The sequence below is a fragment of the Trifolium pratense genome, linkage group LG4, assembly GCF_020283565.1.
Source record: "Trifolium pratense cultivar HEN17-A07 linkage group LG4, ARS_RC_1.1, whole genome shotgun sequence".
NCBI lineage: Eukaryota > Viridiplantae > Streptophyta > Magnoliopsida > Fabales > Fabaceae > Trifolium > Trifolium pratense.
Genome location: NC_060062.1, coordinates 8,498,339 through 8,514,892, shown reverse-complemented (window position 1 = coordinate 8,514,892; position 16,554 = coordinate 8,498,339). Strand labels below are relative to the sequence as shown.

At 32.0% G+C, this 16,554-nt stretch overlaps 3 protein-coding genes across 3 annotated transcripts; 1 reads left to right on the top strand and 2 right to left on the bottom strand.

Annotated features, from left to right (window-relative positions):
• Positions 1-628: 628 nt before the first annotated feature.
• LOC123921098 (putative E3 ubiquitin-protein ligase XBAT31) lies at positions 629-4,936 on the top strand. The gene is made up of 8 exons (XM_045973496.1): positions 629-1,165; positions 2,370-2,429; positions 2,568-2,639; positions 3,010-3,131; positions 3,289-3,429; positions 3,519-3,626; positions 3,761-4,025; positions 4,148-4,936. Exons 1-8 carry the CDS (start codon positions 968-970, stop codon positions 4,517-4,519), a joined length of 1,338 nt encoding a protein of 445 aa, XP_045829452.1. The 5' UTR covers positions 629-967; the 3' UTR covers positions 4,520-4,936.
• Positions 4,937-5,369: 433 nt separating this feature from the next.
• LOC123921099 (uncharacterized protein At3g17950-like) lies at positions 5,370-7,781 on the bottom strand. Its single transcript, XM_045973497.1, has 3 exons — positions 7,650-7,781; positions 6,810-6,965; positions 5,370-6,011 (listed from the first exon to the last, which is right to left on the bottom strand). The coding sequence occupies exons 1-3, from the start codon at positions 7,659-7,661 to the stop codon at positions 5,547-5,549; spliced, it is 633 nt and encodes a 210-aa protein (XP_045829453.1). The 5' UTR covers positions 7,662-7,781; the 3' UTR covers positions 5,370-5,546.
• Positions 7,782-14,491: 6,710 nt separating this feature from the next.
• LOC123922060 (F-box/kelch-repeat protein SKIP11-like) lies at positions 14,492-15,721 on the bottom strand. The gene has a single exon (XM_045974804.1). It carries the CDS (start codon positions 15,719-15,721, stop codon positions 14,492-14,494), a length of 1,230 nt encoding a protein of 409 aa, XP_045830760.1.
• Positions 15,722-16,554: the final 833 nt, after the last annotated feature.

The window sequence follows — 16,554 nt, the reverse complement described above, 5'->3', positions numbered from 1 at the left end:
TTATTGTAAAAAACAAAATAAAGTTAAATTTACATAAATTATGTCATATATCAACTATTTTCATAAGCTATAATATTAAATAACTTATAAAAAAAGCTGAAAAAAAATTATAAAACATGTCATAAACCGTTTTCATAAACTCTAAGTGTAGTTTTTTTCAACTAAATAATAATTGCAAATTAAATGTTACCGAAAAATGAAGAGATATTTGATATGATGAATGCAAATGCTTTGTAACCGATTTTCATTAGTAAGTTTCATAAATCCAATTTAGAGTTTCATAATGGAAGTTATGCATCTGATGTGAAGGTTTATACAAGATTGAACGATCATTCTTTTTGAATTATTATTTCGAAGTGGACTATTAAACATGCTAAATGTTAAAACTCTTAGGAATTTTTTTTTTGTTCATTTAAATCTCACAAAACTTAAAAAATTAGTCTCTTCAGTTGAACGCTGATAATACTTATTTATGGAAAAAAAAAATGAAACTAACAAGTTCATTCATTATAAAATTGACCAGGCATGCTATGCCAAACATGGCAGTAGACCATAGGAGACATTTTTGGTCACCATGTTTTAAAGTTTAAACTCACTTTAACTATGAAAGATTAAGTTTAATTAATTTTATAAAACCAAGATATTTCAAAAGTTAAGACAAAAGAGATTTTAATTAGTGTGAACAAATTGACGTATAAGCATTTTTCATTTCACTTTTTGATTCCCAACAAGCAGTTCGGTCAGACTGCCCGAAATCGCGGTGGGCAGGTTCAAACTCCAAGGCAGGCAGGCAGCCATCTCCAAAATCCATCCAATACATAACTGCTTCTTTCCATACTTCCTTAAACAAACCAACTAACTCACCAAAACATTGTGGCTGATCACAGCCGTGTAAGGCGGCGCGTGAGGAATATCCCGGCCACGTCTCCTACACGTGCTGTTGATTGATCCTTTTTTGGGAGAGGAAATGGGTCAGAATCAATCAAGTTGTGTGATGCAGCATAATAAAAAGAAAGAGAATGGTGTTTTTGCTTCTGCTGTTGCTAATGGTGAGTTGGAGGTTGTTGAAGCTATGATTAAGGATGATGTTACTGTTTTGGATAGTACTGTTGGTCGTGCTAAGTTGTCTCCTCTTCATTTAGCAGCTGCCAATGGTCGGATCGAGGTACTTCTTGTTCTTTTCTACTTTTGATTCATTGAAGACGTGTCTGGTGTCCGACATGTATCAGTGTTGTCGTGTCAGACGCCAACACGGTGCTGACACATGTGATTACATTTAATAACTTTCTATTTTTTCAAATTATTACATTCAATTCAATAACTTTAGCTTTATTGAAGACAAGTCTGGTGTTTGACATGTATCACTGCTGCGCCAACATTTATGACACGTGATTACATTCAATAACTTCAAAAAACAAAAATTTAAAAATTATTAGTGATATTTATGTGTTGAAGTTCATGTTTGTGTTAGCAATTTGTAGAATTTTTTTATTTTTTAGTTTGATTTAGTGGTTTAAGTTTTTGTGGTAATTGGTTTGTAATTCAAACTTTTATGACTAAATTTGGATTAGTTTTTAGCTCAGGTGAATTTTTTTTTTTTTTTTATTTGAAATAAGTATTTTGTTTTTAATTTACAAAAAAAAAAAAATTATGGAATTTAAGAGTGTTTAAGAAGAAGTTAAATAGCTTGTGTAGAAATTGAGTTGACTAAAGTTAAGTTTTGTTATTATGGGAAGATATTTCAACTTTTGTGTTCACATGTTGGTTGGAAATTTTTCAAAGTGGTTGTAAGTGGTATAGAGTTAGATATTTTTTATGATAATTGATTCATGAGTTTATTTGAAGTGGCTCTAAATGCATGTTTAGATTGATTGTGAGTTTGGCAGAATCATGACATGTGTTACAATTTTGGCAAAAGTTACACTTTGAAGATTCAACAAAATTATGATGCCACCGTAATTTCGCCAAACTCACCTCTAATCCAAGTGTGTTCAGTTTCCCGTTGGGAACTACTCGAATTGTTGTGTGTCTTCCAAAATAGACCAAACATAAATAATTTCACTTAAAACTCAATTTTATAATCAATTCTATTCAAAATTGACTCAAACACACACTAGTTTTGAGTTTAACGGTTTAGGAATCTCTTTAATGTAAGAGTTTGAAAAGTTTAGTTGAGGTGTGTCAGCTAATTCCAACTTATTATTGGAGTTATTATTTAGAAGAGTCATGGTCATTGTTTGTCGAGAAGTTTACTCAAAGTGGCTTGTGGTTTAGAGTCAGAGCATTTTGTTATAAATGATTCATACATTATCATATGCCACCTCTTGCATCTCATGTTATTTTTTTTTTTGTATTGAAATCTTGGTTAGGTGCTTTCCTTGTTGTTGGACCGGAATGTCAAAGTTGATGTGTTGAATCGTCATAAACAGGTGTGTGTCTGTGTCGGAGTTTCTAGTTTTCCATATGGTTGATTTTCTAGTTGGAAAATTTCTCTACTTTCTTGTATTTAACAAACTTGGCTGTTCTATTCTGATTCTTGTTGCATTCTTTACTTTTCGGGTCTATAGACGCCATTAATGTTGGCTGTGATGCATGGAAAGACTGGTTGCATGGAAAAGCTTATTCAGGCTGGAGCTAATGTATGTTATACTTCCGTCTCTTACTATTAATGCCCAGATTCAGTGCATTTTAATGAGAAAAATCAATGACATATTGGATTGACTTATTTGAGTTTATCTACTGACATAATCACTTTTGAGCATATAGCTTATATGAAACAAATTGACTTTATTTTATCTTTTGTTATAGAAATAGCTTATACATAAGACACTTATATAATAAGCGTTTATGCTATGAATATTTGATTAAGCTGTTTATTCAAACAAGACCTTAGTTTGAGATGAAAGTAAAAAAGGAACTTACACGTTAAAAAAAAATAGTATTGGCGGTGTTTGTGTTTGATCATTGGTTACTATCAGGGGATTGAGACATGTTCTTATAATGTTTTAGATATTGATGTTTGATTCTATTCGTCGAAGAACCTGCTTGCACTATGCTGCTTATTATGGCCATGTAGATTGCTTAAAGACTATTCTTTCGTCTGCTCATTCCTCACCTGTTGCAGATTCTTGGTTAGTCACTCTTTCATGGTCTCCATCTATGGATGTGATTGTGAGCCCAAACAAATATGAATTGTGTAGAAAGTAACGTAAAATCACGGAGAATCAAAACAGATTTTTCCTGACTCTCTTAAAAATGGTTCTAATTCCAAATCGTTCATGTTGGCAGGGGATTTGCTAGATTTGTGAACATAAGAGATGGAAATGGTGCTACACCGCTGCACCTTGCTGCTCGTCATAGACGGCTTGAATGTCTTCATTCCCTTTTAGACAACGGAGCTCTTGTTTGTGCTTCAACCGGTGGATATGGGTAAAATAATTTTCTTATAAGTTATGTTAGTTGTATTAGATGAAAATTGGTTTTTTTTCCATTAAGACTGATAAAAGCACATTCTTCAGATTCACTGGAAGAACGCCGCTCCATATGGCTGCTCGTGGTGGTTCTGTTGACTGTGTCCGGATGTTGCTTGCTTGGGGAGCAGAACGGCTTCAATTAGATTCCTCAGGGTGAGTAAATCCATGTTTATCACTTCAAGAAACTACTTTAATGATGTAATTATAGATTCAAGGCCATACATGTAAATCACCATAAAAACCAAATCAATGGTATTTTATTTACTTTTCAAAATGATTCTTTGCAGGAGAATACCATTCACAGTTGCTCTTAAGCACAAGCACAGGGCATGTGCTGCCCTGCTTGATCCCTCATCAGCAGCACCGCTTGTTTGGCCATCTCCGCTAAAGTTCATCAGCGAGCTCAATCACGAAGCCAAGGCCTTACTGGAGAATGCCTTATTAGAAGCAAACAAGGAGAGAGAAAAGACCCTACTAAAGGATAATGACATATCTTCATCTCCACTACGTTCTGATAGCAAATACGATGATGATATTGTCTCGGATTCCGAGGTACAAAGTTTTCCTTTTTCTTCGATTTTTTGGATATTTGATTCATGACAATGTTAATGCTCGAGCATGTTTTTCTGTAAAATTTGAAGTTACTTATTTGCTGGTTATTTCTCCTCACACAGGAAAGCAATATGGAGTTATGCTGTATATGCTTTGACCAAGTGTGCACAATCGAAGTCAAACCTTGTGATCATCAAATGTGTGCTCATTGCACCCTAGCACTATGCTGTCTTAAGAAGCCGGACCCTGCAACCGGTTGCACCACTGGACCACTCTGTCCATTTTGCCGAGGTGCCATTCTTCAGTTAACTGTTGCCAAGATCAAGACTAGCAGTGATACAGAAGGGGAATCCAGTCCAATAACTAAACCAAGAAGGTCAAGAAAATCAAATTTCAGTGAAGGGAGCAGCAGCTTCAAGAGTTTGTCTGCCATCGGCTCATTTGGAAGGATCGCTGGTCGCAATTCAGGAAAGATTGATGCCGAAAAGCAATGAGGGATTTATCAAGTCTTGATGATTGCTGGTGGTTTCTTTGCTTCTAATGACATGAGTGGTGATTTTACACTTGCTGTGGAATTGGAATAGCTACCTATTGTAGCATTTTATTTGCATTCAATTTTTCCCATTGTCCAAACGATCGCTAAGATCATTCAAGACAAAAGAGGAACTATATTCTTATATGGTCTGTTTGAGTCTTTGTATTCCGTTTATCGGTTGAACTTTTGACAGACATTTTGTGTTTTCATTTTACGAAATATAAAATGTAAGTATATATGAGATGTCCAATTCTCTTGGATGTAGAACTCGGGTTTTGCCTTCATCCAACCAAGCTGTGAGCGTCTGATGACACGTGGCTTGGACTTAATTCAACTCAACGATTCCGGCATTTTGTCTGGACTCGTTCATTCTCAACCTATTTTTTCTGCCATGATTCATTTGCAACCCGGAACTTGTTAATTTATTCAACTGAAGTAATGGTATTTCAAAGTTAAGTGGTTAGTTTCTCTCATTCTCTGTATTCTCAATCTAGTTCATATATTCCACAGGTTAATCATAACTGTGGCTGAGTAATGATAAGTAAATATTGTAAAGCTTCAAACATATTGTTTGGAGCATTCATTTATTCATGTCTGTTGGAAAATATAGTGTTTCAGATTCACTAAAGATGTTTTATATTATATGTTTAAATATGTTTTTGGTTCCTGCAATATACCTACTTTTTGTTTATACTCTGATTTATATTTTTTGTTTCATTAATTGATTCATCAGAGGCAACTTGAAAAATAAAATTGTTATAGATTGTAGTGTAAAATAGAACATGTTAATAACCAATTATGAGAGAAAGTGAGATTATGAAGCGAGAAAAAGTGTTTGTTCTTGCAGTGGCATCGTGTGGTGAGAATAACCTCGAGTTTCTAGCTTCATAAAATTGTGTCAAAATGACATTAGGATGTGGGAGTCACAAATTGAACGTAGAACCAAAGAAGTGCTAAAATGAGCGACAAGGTTGTCACTTTTCGAATTATCCACACAAAGAAGAGAAGGCTCTTACTGTTCCGTATCCATTATTTCGCTGCAATGCTCTATTTGCCTCTCTTCGACCATCTTCACTCAATGAAGCTGGTGAACTAAGAGCAACTTGGCCACCAACGAATGGCGAGTTCGACTCTTGAACTGGGGAGCAAGCATTATGTCCATGAATGAAAGCGCGTTGATTCCTTAGGAAATTACTTCTAGCCCTTCTCTCTGCCACAAGGTACTGACCAAGAGAGGGAACATGAACATGATTCGCGGTCACTGCATCAGTAGTTAGCTTTGTACATAATGAGAACAACCATGGTTTCAGCTTGTGAATATTCTTTCTGTTTTCCTTTAAGGGTCCTATCTCTCTTCTCCTGCTTGATCTCCTTGACATTTCTAGGAGGCTAGAAATACCTAAGAGGCTTCCAAGTGTGATGCTCTTGTTATGAAAGAGTGATCCTGAGGACTAAAACCAAGGTATATATGAAGTTAGCAAAATGACACATTATAACTTATTTGAACATTCATAATCTAATCTAATGTATTGAAAGCATACATTAGATTAGATCTTTGCTTCTGTCAAAGCATGGTGTGGTGTTCTAGTCATGGTGTGGACCCTATATGGAATGGTAAAGAGAGAGAGACAGTAGGATAGATTTTTGCTTTATGAGCATGTTCATTACATGAAGTTTCCTTTTCCTAGAGTTAGAAAAGCTTCATCTTCATGAGACAAATGAGCACAAAGTACATACATAGTCAAAAGCTATGGTTAAAACCAAAAAGAAAGAGCAAAGTATCTCAAATTTAAAATAGGGATCTATGACTTTTTATGCCTTTTACAAAAAAACACATTCGGCGTAGGCAGTGGCGGAGCCAGAAAATTTATAAAGTATGGACAAAATTTCAGTTTTAAACAACAATCTCAGTTTTGCACTGAAAAATCTCAGTTTTGAACAAAAAAATCTCAGTTTTGCCCTAAACTAATCCAAAAATATCAAATTTTTTACCAGAGCCTGGACAAGCGCCCGGGCTGTAGATCCGCCATTGGGCGTAGGTTGATTCAGTTGGTAATGATTCAGTTCAAATTCTACAAAGACCTTAGTTCATATCCCATAAGTCTCTTTGAGTCTCGGGGTATTTTCTAATTCTGCTGAGCTTCTGAAACTCAACTCGCCTAAACTTTTACTTACTTAAAAAACAGTGTGGTGAAACATTCACATTTGTTTGAATCTTGTGTGTTGCAATCACATTACTAATTACTAACCTCTGTATCAAGATATGAGGAAGAATCAGTAGAATGGATGGAAGAACTAGTGAACATAGTTCTGAAAGAGATTGATCCAGAGAATGAGAACTCACTGTTTCTTACCAACCCAACTCTTCCATTCAATAATCCCAGTCCCAAAGGCCACCCTTCTTCCTGCATTATAACACCAAAACCATCCAAACTCTATTTCAAGACAGAACATGACAGACTAATTCAAGACAATCCACTTCATGAAACAACATACAAACAATGTTTTAAATCGCAGCCGCGTTGTCATTCTAGTTGAATAGGTTCAAATTGTGTTCGCAATGCGGCACATACATAAAGAATCGTAATGTTGCAGTCACGATTATAGTTGTAAACTATTTTTAATACCTTAATGCAAATTTATGAATCGCAGCCACATTTTTCTGCATGCATGCAGCTAAAATGGCTAACAATATTTGTGTGTATTGATTATTTGAGTTTATCTGCTATCACAACCATTTGAGAGACTGTTTGTAAGAGCTTATGGTAACAACTATTGACAGGTTCATAAGTTGTTTTCAACTTATTCCCAAAAGCTCTCTAAAGTAACTTATGAAAATAATTTAACTTTATGTTATCTTTTGTTATAGAATTAGATTAAACATAAGCAATTATCTAATAAACATGTATGCTATAAACACTTAACTAAGTTGTTTTTCCAAACATGACCTATGATTACAAACAAGGTGAGTATTTGTTTTTACTTTTTTTATGTAATATTATGAATCATGAAATAATCAAATTTTACACTGTAACTAAATTTTGAAAACCTTAGAAAGAAAAGAGAGATTAAGAAGTTAAAGATGATACCTGTTGAGCCATTACTGGAGTTGATGGAATGATATGTTTGAAAAGTAGAATGAATGAGAAAGGAAATGAAAGAATAGGAAGAGACCAGAGAAGTCACTTCAGAGAAGAACAAAACAAAAATGAATAATGTTATGCATGGAAGGATAGTATTGTACCTTATGACTAAGGGAACACCAAATTGAACAAACAAAAATGATTTGTTCACATCAAAAATTTAAATTTTTTTAATTTTTTTCACCATCAGTATCCGGCCTACAAGACCACCTAATCTGGTTCGGGGGTCAGTTTTAGCATCAAGTGGTTTTAGCCCCTCCCGATCGTAACTGCAGGGGATCAAAGTGTCCTCCCTACCAAGTGTAGCACCAATCACAACTAGACCAACTAACAATTGACCAAACGGTCTAAATTAAATATACAGTTAAAGAACCTTATCTATTGATTCAGATCTAATGGTTCACATTCACGCGTCACGCAGTTACGGCAGGAAATCCATTTCCGATATTGTGATGTTAAAATGACATAGTACTACTATTACATTGTCTAAAAAAAAATAGTACTACTATTACATATAAATGGAATGATCGAATACAATGCAGAAAGAAACAAATAAAGGAAGTTGTGGTACATACATAGCTGACAATGGATATGGACATGAGAGATAAAGAGAGGGGGGGCATAATGAGGTACAATCTGCCAAAGGGAATTTAAACTGTACTGTCTCTGAAAGTCAAAATGTGTGTGTGTGAGAGACAAAGAAGGTGTGACATGAGAGTGACTTGTTAGAAGCTTTTTCTGGGAGACACGGCAGGGCAGATGGTGGCAGCAATGTGCAAGTAAGTAGGAATAATTTTGGTATTCCCTCCCTCCATTCCTAATTAGATTATAGCAAATTATTCCAAACTGAGTTGTAGCTGTTTTTGCCAAATTTAGATTACATGTGTCTCTTGTTCTCATAAAAAAAAGAAAATTGGATTTAGTTTTACAAATGATTCATATTTAAACTCCAATAAATATTAAAAGATTACATTGATATTTTATACGCTGGAGTGCGACTTTGAACCTCTAATTCTACATGGGTTTTTCTATCTATCATGTGCAAATTTGCACATGTTAAGAAATTTAAAATAATAAATTTGTATTGGAACCTCTAAATTTGTATTGGAACTTTAATTTTTACATGCATAATGTACAACATTGCACATTATGCATGTGCAATGTTGTACATGTTAGACAAACTCATTCTATATTAGCATGTGAAATTCGTCATTAGTCTCTTTAAAATTTGGATGTTTGATAGTTTAGGTTGCATTTCGGCACATTGTTTTTTTGATGTCTCACGCCTTGCTTCTTCTCGCACGCCCTTCTCATTTTTATTTTTACACTTTTGCTATTTAAATAAAGGATGTAATAAAAATAAGAAAAAAACACCACATAACATGAAATTGAATACACGTATCCTACTTAAGTAGTTGACGTTATAAAATGAAAAATTTGAGAAAAAAAAGACACTCAGTATTTACAAAACTTTTTGAAAGTTTTATTTTACTCCTCCCACAATTTTCTTAAGAATCACACACCTTCGGATTCACCAATTTGGTCAGAAAAAATATTGTTATTTTCTTGCATTAGAATAAGTAAATAAGGATAAAAAATAATGTTTTTTTCCGTACAAATATATAAATTCGGCCGAAACAGTTTTCAAGAACCACGTGGGTTTTTTCGAGTCAAAATCTTCTTCGGCCGTTTTTTTATCCTCTCCATTTTTATCATTATTAATATTGTGGAAATATAAATGCAATAATATCACATTTGGAGATTCAACTATCTAATATTATTTTTTTGTGATCAACTTTGATATATTTGAAACTATAGTGATAGAGAAAGAAAATAGAGAAGATCTAGGAGTGCATGGGAGTCAAATTATTATTAAGATATAATATGTGTCCTTAGAACACTTGTTAGTGTCCTATAAATAAAAATATTATATTGGAAATTATGTAGTATTTTATATTTAAAAGTCCAAAATTATTTTATTTAAGGTATAATTACTATTTGAAGCATTTTTAACATGTAGTCTTAGGACACATGTTAACAAGACCCAAATAATATTACCAGCCATGGGAGCAATTAAAAGAATGTAAGTATTTTAAGAGAATTAGAAGAATGTAATGATTACATCCACAACAATTACTTGATCATCTTTTTCTACATTTTTTTTTTAATTTATGGATTCAAGAACAACTTACAAGCGTAAATTAGAAGGAAGAATCTAGCAAACGTATGAATTAAAAAAGAAGCTCAAGATCTAATACTACTTTAACTATATGTGATGAATCTCTTGATCTATCAGAATAAATTTCATTCCCTTATGAAACATGATTGACAAATACCTTAATTGGCAAAGAAGCCAATGAAAGCAGTAAATTAAAGCTAGAATTTATTTTTACTACATTAAAAAACATTAAAGCTACAATTATAACAATTATAATGACGTGAGTAGTCATAATGATCTTTAATTTTATGTGATTTTTGCCCATACTTAACATTGTGATCTTTTGAGAATCTTTACCTTTACACCTTAGAAAAAAGTGTTTTGAGAATAGAAAAACCAAAAAAAAAAAAGTGTTTTGAGAATATCTATTTTGATCTCAAGAGAAAACAAAAGTCCTCAACCACATCGTTCTCACCTCAATAAAGGTATATAGTTATGTTAGTTACGAAATGGATCATACACTTTTTTTTTTATTGATAGTAAATGGATCCTTGAATTTTATTTTTTTGGTACAAATCCTTGAAATAATTAATAATTTAAAATAAATAGTGCTTCAGAAGTTCAAGAATGAAATTAATTTATCCAAAATTCTCATAAAAAATAAAATCAATTTCCCCAAAATATATAATATATGAAATATGAAATATTCAAATAATCTATTGAAATTTATTTAATTTCAAGAATTAAATTATCCAGCATATATAATTGGAGGGCTAGATGAGTAATAAACTATTAATATTATGTCATTTTTTTAACAGCTTAATATTATGTCATATTGAATAATAGTTGAGATAATTTTTATTTTTTTTTGTTTACCATTGACACATAATTTTTACCTCAGTTAACGGTAATTAATTTTCGTTGAGAAACCTGCAAGATAGGTGAATTCTCCCATCACAATCAAATTTTCCCGTGCACAAAAATCGGAGATCGAACCACATGGTTACTTATTTAAAGGGCACAAATTCCTTACCATTGAACCAATTCATTACAACTTTTATACATTGAAAATGTAAATTTGATACACAAAACTAAAGTTAAACATTTAGAGTGTAATTTCTATACATCAATATTCATTTAATATAATATGATCAAGTTACATGAAATAATTTGACTATTTAAATATCCTTAATAATAATTAAGAGTCACTAACCCAACTTTTGCATTGGTCTATTCTCTTCGAAGCTTCTTGGAACTTTGTTTTGAACTTGAAATTGTTTTGTGTTTGATTTGGAACAATAATTCAACCTCACATGACACATCAAGTAATTGTTTAGATTGTGGTTTCCTTCTTTTGAAAGATGGTTTTGGTTTTCTTGGTGCAAATGGACATTGCTTTGCTATTGGGATTCTATGCTCAATATGAGTTGGAGTTTTGAATCCATCATTTTCTTCTTCATTTTCCATCTTGTCTTGTTTTCTTGATGATGTTTCTTCCTTAATATTCTCATCACCTTTGTTTTGAATATGTAACATCAACATTGGTTTCTTCAAAGCCTTCAAATTATTGTTGTTCAACTCTTCTTTGTCACCTTTGATATGAAACAACTCTGAATTTGACATGTTGGGGATATGAAAGAAGAAGAATTAATGAGAAAAACAAAGGAAGAAAGAAATATTAAAAAGGGAAATTAGTTGAGAGGTAGTTATAGAGATCCCAAGAATTGGTGGATTATTATAATCATAAAATACTGTACAAACTTTTTTTATTCTCTTTTTCTTTAATCATTTCAAGTTTTCAACTTGCTAGCTTTCTTGGATATACTTTTTGGGCATGTGATTTTTCTGTCCATGTTTGCATTTTTTACATATAGATAGAGTGTGTTTTGGTATTTGGAATTTTCATATTAATTATATATTATATTATGCTTGTAATTTTTCTTCCTCTATTTTTTCGCTCACAAAATTATTATTTTTTAATTATATATTTTGATTTTTTTTTACTGGTTCAATGGACCGTCTAATCTAATTCGGAGGTCAATTCTGTCATCAAGTGATTTTAGTCCCTCCCATCACAGTTGCGGATGATCGAACTGTATTTCTCTCTATCAAATTCAGCGTCATTCATCGAATATATTTTGATATATTTTGGCTGCAAAACATCCATATATTTTACAAAAAAGAGATTGAAGAGTTTAATTTGATTTTTATAAGATACATTGGATCTTACGCCCAAGAGAAGGAAGGTTATGAAAGCTAGACTCTACCTCGTTGTTATTAACTGTCATCTCTTACCTTTTTTTGTAACTTTATTTTCTTCCTAATTTTTTTTTTGAAATAATATTTTTTTTCTAACTACTTTGATGAGTTCGTTTAGGACTAACATTATTACATTAAGATAATTTTTTGGTGTGGAATGTGCTTCACTTTCGTGCAATATCTGCTAACTTTGATGCAACTATGCATGTGATTTGTTGTTATGGACCACATAGTCATGAAACTATACTCAACCCCTTTATTTTCTAACTCTTACATAGTTTTTTATTTATTTGATACAACCATCACGACTTCCATACTTTTGTGTCTATTGCAAGCAATATACTAGTAGTATATAACAAAACAATGAAGGTTCAAGAGAGTTTGACTTTACATTATAATTAATTATTTATATATATCATTATTTGGCATTTCATATATATAAATTTAAATGTGTTGATGTTGAAAGAAATTAGTTGAGGATTCAACTAATGTTTAACAAATATTGGATGATTTTCATTGAGGGCTCTATGACCCAATTGAAGCATCCATTATTTAGGTCTCTTGGACTTATGAGAATGACTCATTTATATTCTTCATAGCCTCAACTAATATATAGTACAATGTTGAAGTATATTATGTGTGAATAAAATCTCATATTGATCCAAGGAATTGTTGTTTAACAACAGAGAGAACTCATAAGCTCAATACCTTAAATTTTTTGGTGAAAATGTGATGTCAAAGTCGCTTATATCGTAACTCAAGACCCAATTAGTCAATCCAAACCAATGAAGCTCATACTCATGACCCAACTAATTCAAATGTAAGAAACTTAAAAACCAATTTAAAATATTTAAAACATAAGAAACTAACTTAAAACATAAGAGATCAAATATATAATTAAGTATAAAAATAAATAAAATATTTTGCTATAAAAAAAGACGGGCAAAATTAATAGACATCTTAATGGTTAAACAAACACCAAAGGATCCAATGATATATATATATATATATATATATATATATATATATATATATATATATATATATATATATATATATATATATATATATATATAACATATTGCATCACAAAATTTCAACAACTATATGTGACATTTAAGTTTAATCAAATCTATCTACTCAAAGATCTTGATCTACACACTTAAACAAACATTTAGTAGATAAATTATTCTCTAACTTTATTAATATCAACAACAAAGATTGATCTCCCATAATTGCGGAAAATTCAATGAAATTTGAGGATGATGCGTGAAATTTAGGATCTTGATACAATGCATGGTGCTTCATAATTTCCACTCCTGAGAAGATTGTTGAGTTTTGGTTGCACGATGCATATAGAAATGACTAGTTCATGAAAATTAATGATCAAAATCAAAAGAAGAACTCCACCATCTCGTTATTCAACCTTGTGAAAACTTAAATATTTTAATGGGGAAAAAAAGTGAAAACTTGTTTCTTTTGCTAATTGAATCCACCTTCATCAACAAAAGAAAAAATATTAAGCCATGGTAGTCTTGCCATTCTACACCTAGACATAAATAAGTTGTAAGAAAATACACAAATAAACAAATTAAAAATAAATAAATAAATAAATGTGCAATATTATCCTCTCTTTTGCATAACTCTGATGTTGCAAAACATCAAAGCAATTTTATTAACATATATGTTGTATTTTTACACTAATTATTTTACTTATAAATTGGCTTAAGATTGTAGATATTTAAAGCATGTGAATATAAGACCAAAACATATTGCACAAAATGTTTATCATCAAAATCATAAGTTTTGTACTATATATGACTTAATCTTCTTAACTTCATCAACCATTTTTTATTATAAGTTATAAATTTAAAAATGCCAAAATATTAACCCTTGTTATTGTGATACTTTCACTTGAGATTTGCTTCTGCTAACCCACCAGTTTCTCACTCTATGTTTTTCCCATTTTACCCTTTCACTACTTAAATAGCGGACGTTATAAAGGTAGCATGTTTTTGTGGGAGTGTCCTCTATCTAAGTAGCGGACAAATATATTTTGATATATTCGTAGGACGTAGGAGAAAATGGATAGGGTGACAAAAGAAAATCGTCTTTCACTTTAGCCGACAAAACATAAAACCCTATTGGAATTTCTCTCGTTCCAACAAATATAAATCTTCCACTAGCTAAATATTTTCCCACCAACACCAATATAAATTAAAAACACCAGCAATAATATAACAAAAATCCAATATTGTAAAAGCATCACCCACATTAGCAAAACAAAAAGTTATTGAACAAAAATTCTTAGGGCTAAAATGATAACAAGAACACATCAAAATAAATAAAAGTTCTACACCAAAAAATAACATCAACATCCCATCACAGTACAGTAATGCACAAAGCTCCATGATTCCTTTGTCCCAAGTAGGTTCCACTGTAGTGCACCATCATTTGGAACCCAAGCATTAATTTTCATCATTCTTCCACGATCTGGACCTCCAAGAAATACTAGCATATCTCTACATGCCCTAAAGCCTACTCCCCAACCATTCATTGAGCTAACTTGCTCGGGAAATCTTCCAATGGTAACCCACGAGTTGTTCTCTTTAACATACTTCTTTACTTCCTGTTGTGCATAATCAGCAACATACAATACATTTTTAACAACCGCAATCAATGGAGGTGACCCAAAAGATGGTAGAGTACTTCCTATCGGAAAAATGTTGGGCATTTCCCGCCATTCTCTTGTCTTAAGATCAAACTCTTCGCCACATGTAAGATGTGTTATGTTGTCATCTGACATCCCACCAATGACATAAAATTTTCCATCCATAAATACAGCTGAACACTTATGTCTTGCTTTCTTCATGCTCGGAAGAGTTTCCCATTTTCCAGTGTCTAAGTTATATAGCTCGGCAGAACTCAAGATGTTGCCACGTAAGTCAAGACCACCAGCTACTATGGCTATTTCTCCAAGGCTGGCAGAACCAAACAAGCATCTCGGAGTATTCAACATACTTCCGATTGACCATGTATTTGTCAAATGGCTATACTTATAAATGATACAAGCCATTGAATTGTCCGTTCCAAAAACAAGAAGCTCAGTACCAACAGCCAAAGAGTCATTATATGAAAGCATGAAGCTTGCATCACAAGTAATTCCAGGTAAGTTCATCCATCGACCACGATTTGGATCGAATGCCTCCCATTGAAAGGAATCACGAGAGAAGTAAATCCAATGTTCTACAATTCCCATTTTTTGCCTAAGTTGATATAATTGCCCTGTTCGAATTAGAGATTGAAACGTCTTGTTCAATACAGCAATTGACCCATAATCAGACCTTGACAAAAGAAGAAGACAATGAATTGCTATATCCTGGTCTAGTTGTCGAATCAGCAAACTCGAGTCAGGATTCACACCAACACGAAGTTTGCAATTCCTATTGTCTTTGGAATGGACATGAAAACTAATGGCATTCTTAGGATCTTCCTTATTCTTTTTCTCTTCTTCTTCCTTGAGATCACGTGCTTGTTTTCCTAATTGTTTAGACCTAGATTGTTTTTCTTCTAATTTTGGCTTCTTTCTTGAAAGATCCATCAAGTGATGAGTATTATCCAACTTGCTTTATGCCTTATACGAGTTTGGAATCAAGTATACGTCACTTGCCAAGAAATCTGAACAAACATTCATATAAATTTCAAATAGAAAAGTACAATAATTAAAACTATTGAACATTTTAATTTTTTTTTAAAAAAACTAATAGTATAATGACATCAAAAAGACTAGAGACATTTTAACTAGGTTGGCATCCCTTATTTTATATCGATTAATAAATATTAATACAAATGAGAAAGAAATATTGCACACAAATTAATTTTCGTCAATAATATCAAGTTTTCTTGTAGTGAAAATCACACTTATCAAGAACAATAATAAAAAATCAAGATTTTTTGCTACAACAAATAAACACAGAAATCACAAATATGGTAGTAAATATCCAATTATTGATGCCATCTTATGAAGAACAATAATTAAAAAGAATCAAGATTTGCTATCCTAAAAAATAATAAATTTTATTATCAGATACTTGCAGGCTATACTTTACAATATGAATTCAATAGTGATGAAATAATTAGAGTTAATATCCTAAAAATTAATAATTTCTAGGCTGAACCAGATAAATAAAATTTAATCAAAATGACGACAAGCGTATCCAAATTCAAGTTTCATCAATAAAATAGTTTGTGAAAGAAAAAAAAACACTTATAATTTGAATTAGTACAAATTTCATTCACCTTTCTATACACAAAATTTATATCCAGAAATTGAAAAGAAAATAACAAAAAGATAAACACGTAGAAACAAAAAGATCCAAATGAAAAAATCTGCTCAAAATAAAAATGAGAGAACAGGAAAAACTTACAAATTTG

Bases quoted from the DNA above. Each gene is read 5' to 3' on its own strand.
- LOC123921098 (XM_045973496.1), top strand. From the start codon at position 968: ATGGGTCAGAATCAATCAAGTTGTGTGATGCAGCATAATAAAAAGAAA. The intron at 2,640-3,009 runs GTATGTTATACT...ATAATGTTTTAG, and splicing joins TTATTCAGGCTGGAGCTAAT to ATATTGATGTTTGATTCTAT. The intron at 3,430-3,518 runs GTAAAATAATTT...CACATTCTTCAG, and splicing joins GCTTCAACCGGTGGATATGG to ATTCACTGGAAGAACGCCGC.
- LOC123921099 (XM_045973497.1), bottom strand. The intron at 6,012-6,809 runs GTTAGTAATTAG...CCTTGGTTTTAG, and splicing joins CCTCATATCTTGATACAGAG to TCCTCAGGATCACTCTTTCA.
- LOC123922060 (XM_045974804.1), bottom strand. From the start codon at position 15,721: ATGGATCTTTCAAGAAAGAAGCCAAAATTAGAAGAAAAACAATCTAGG.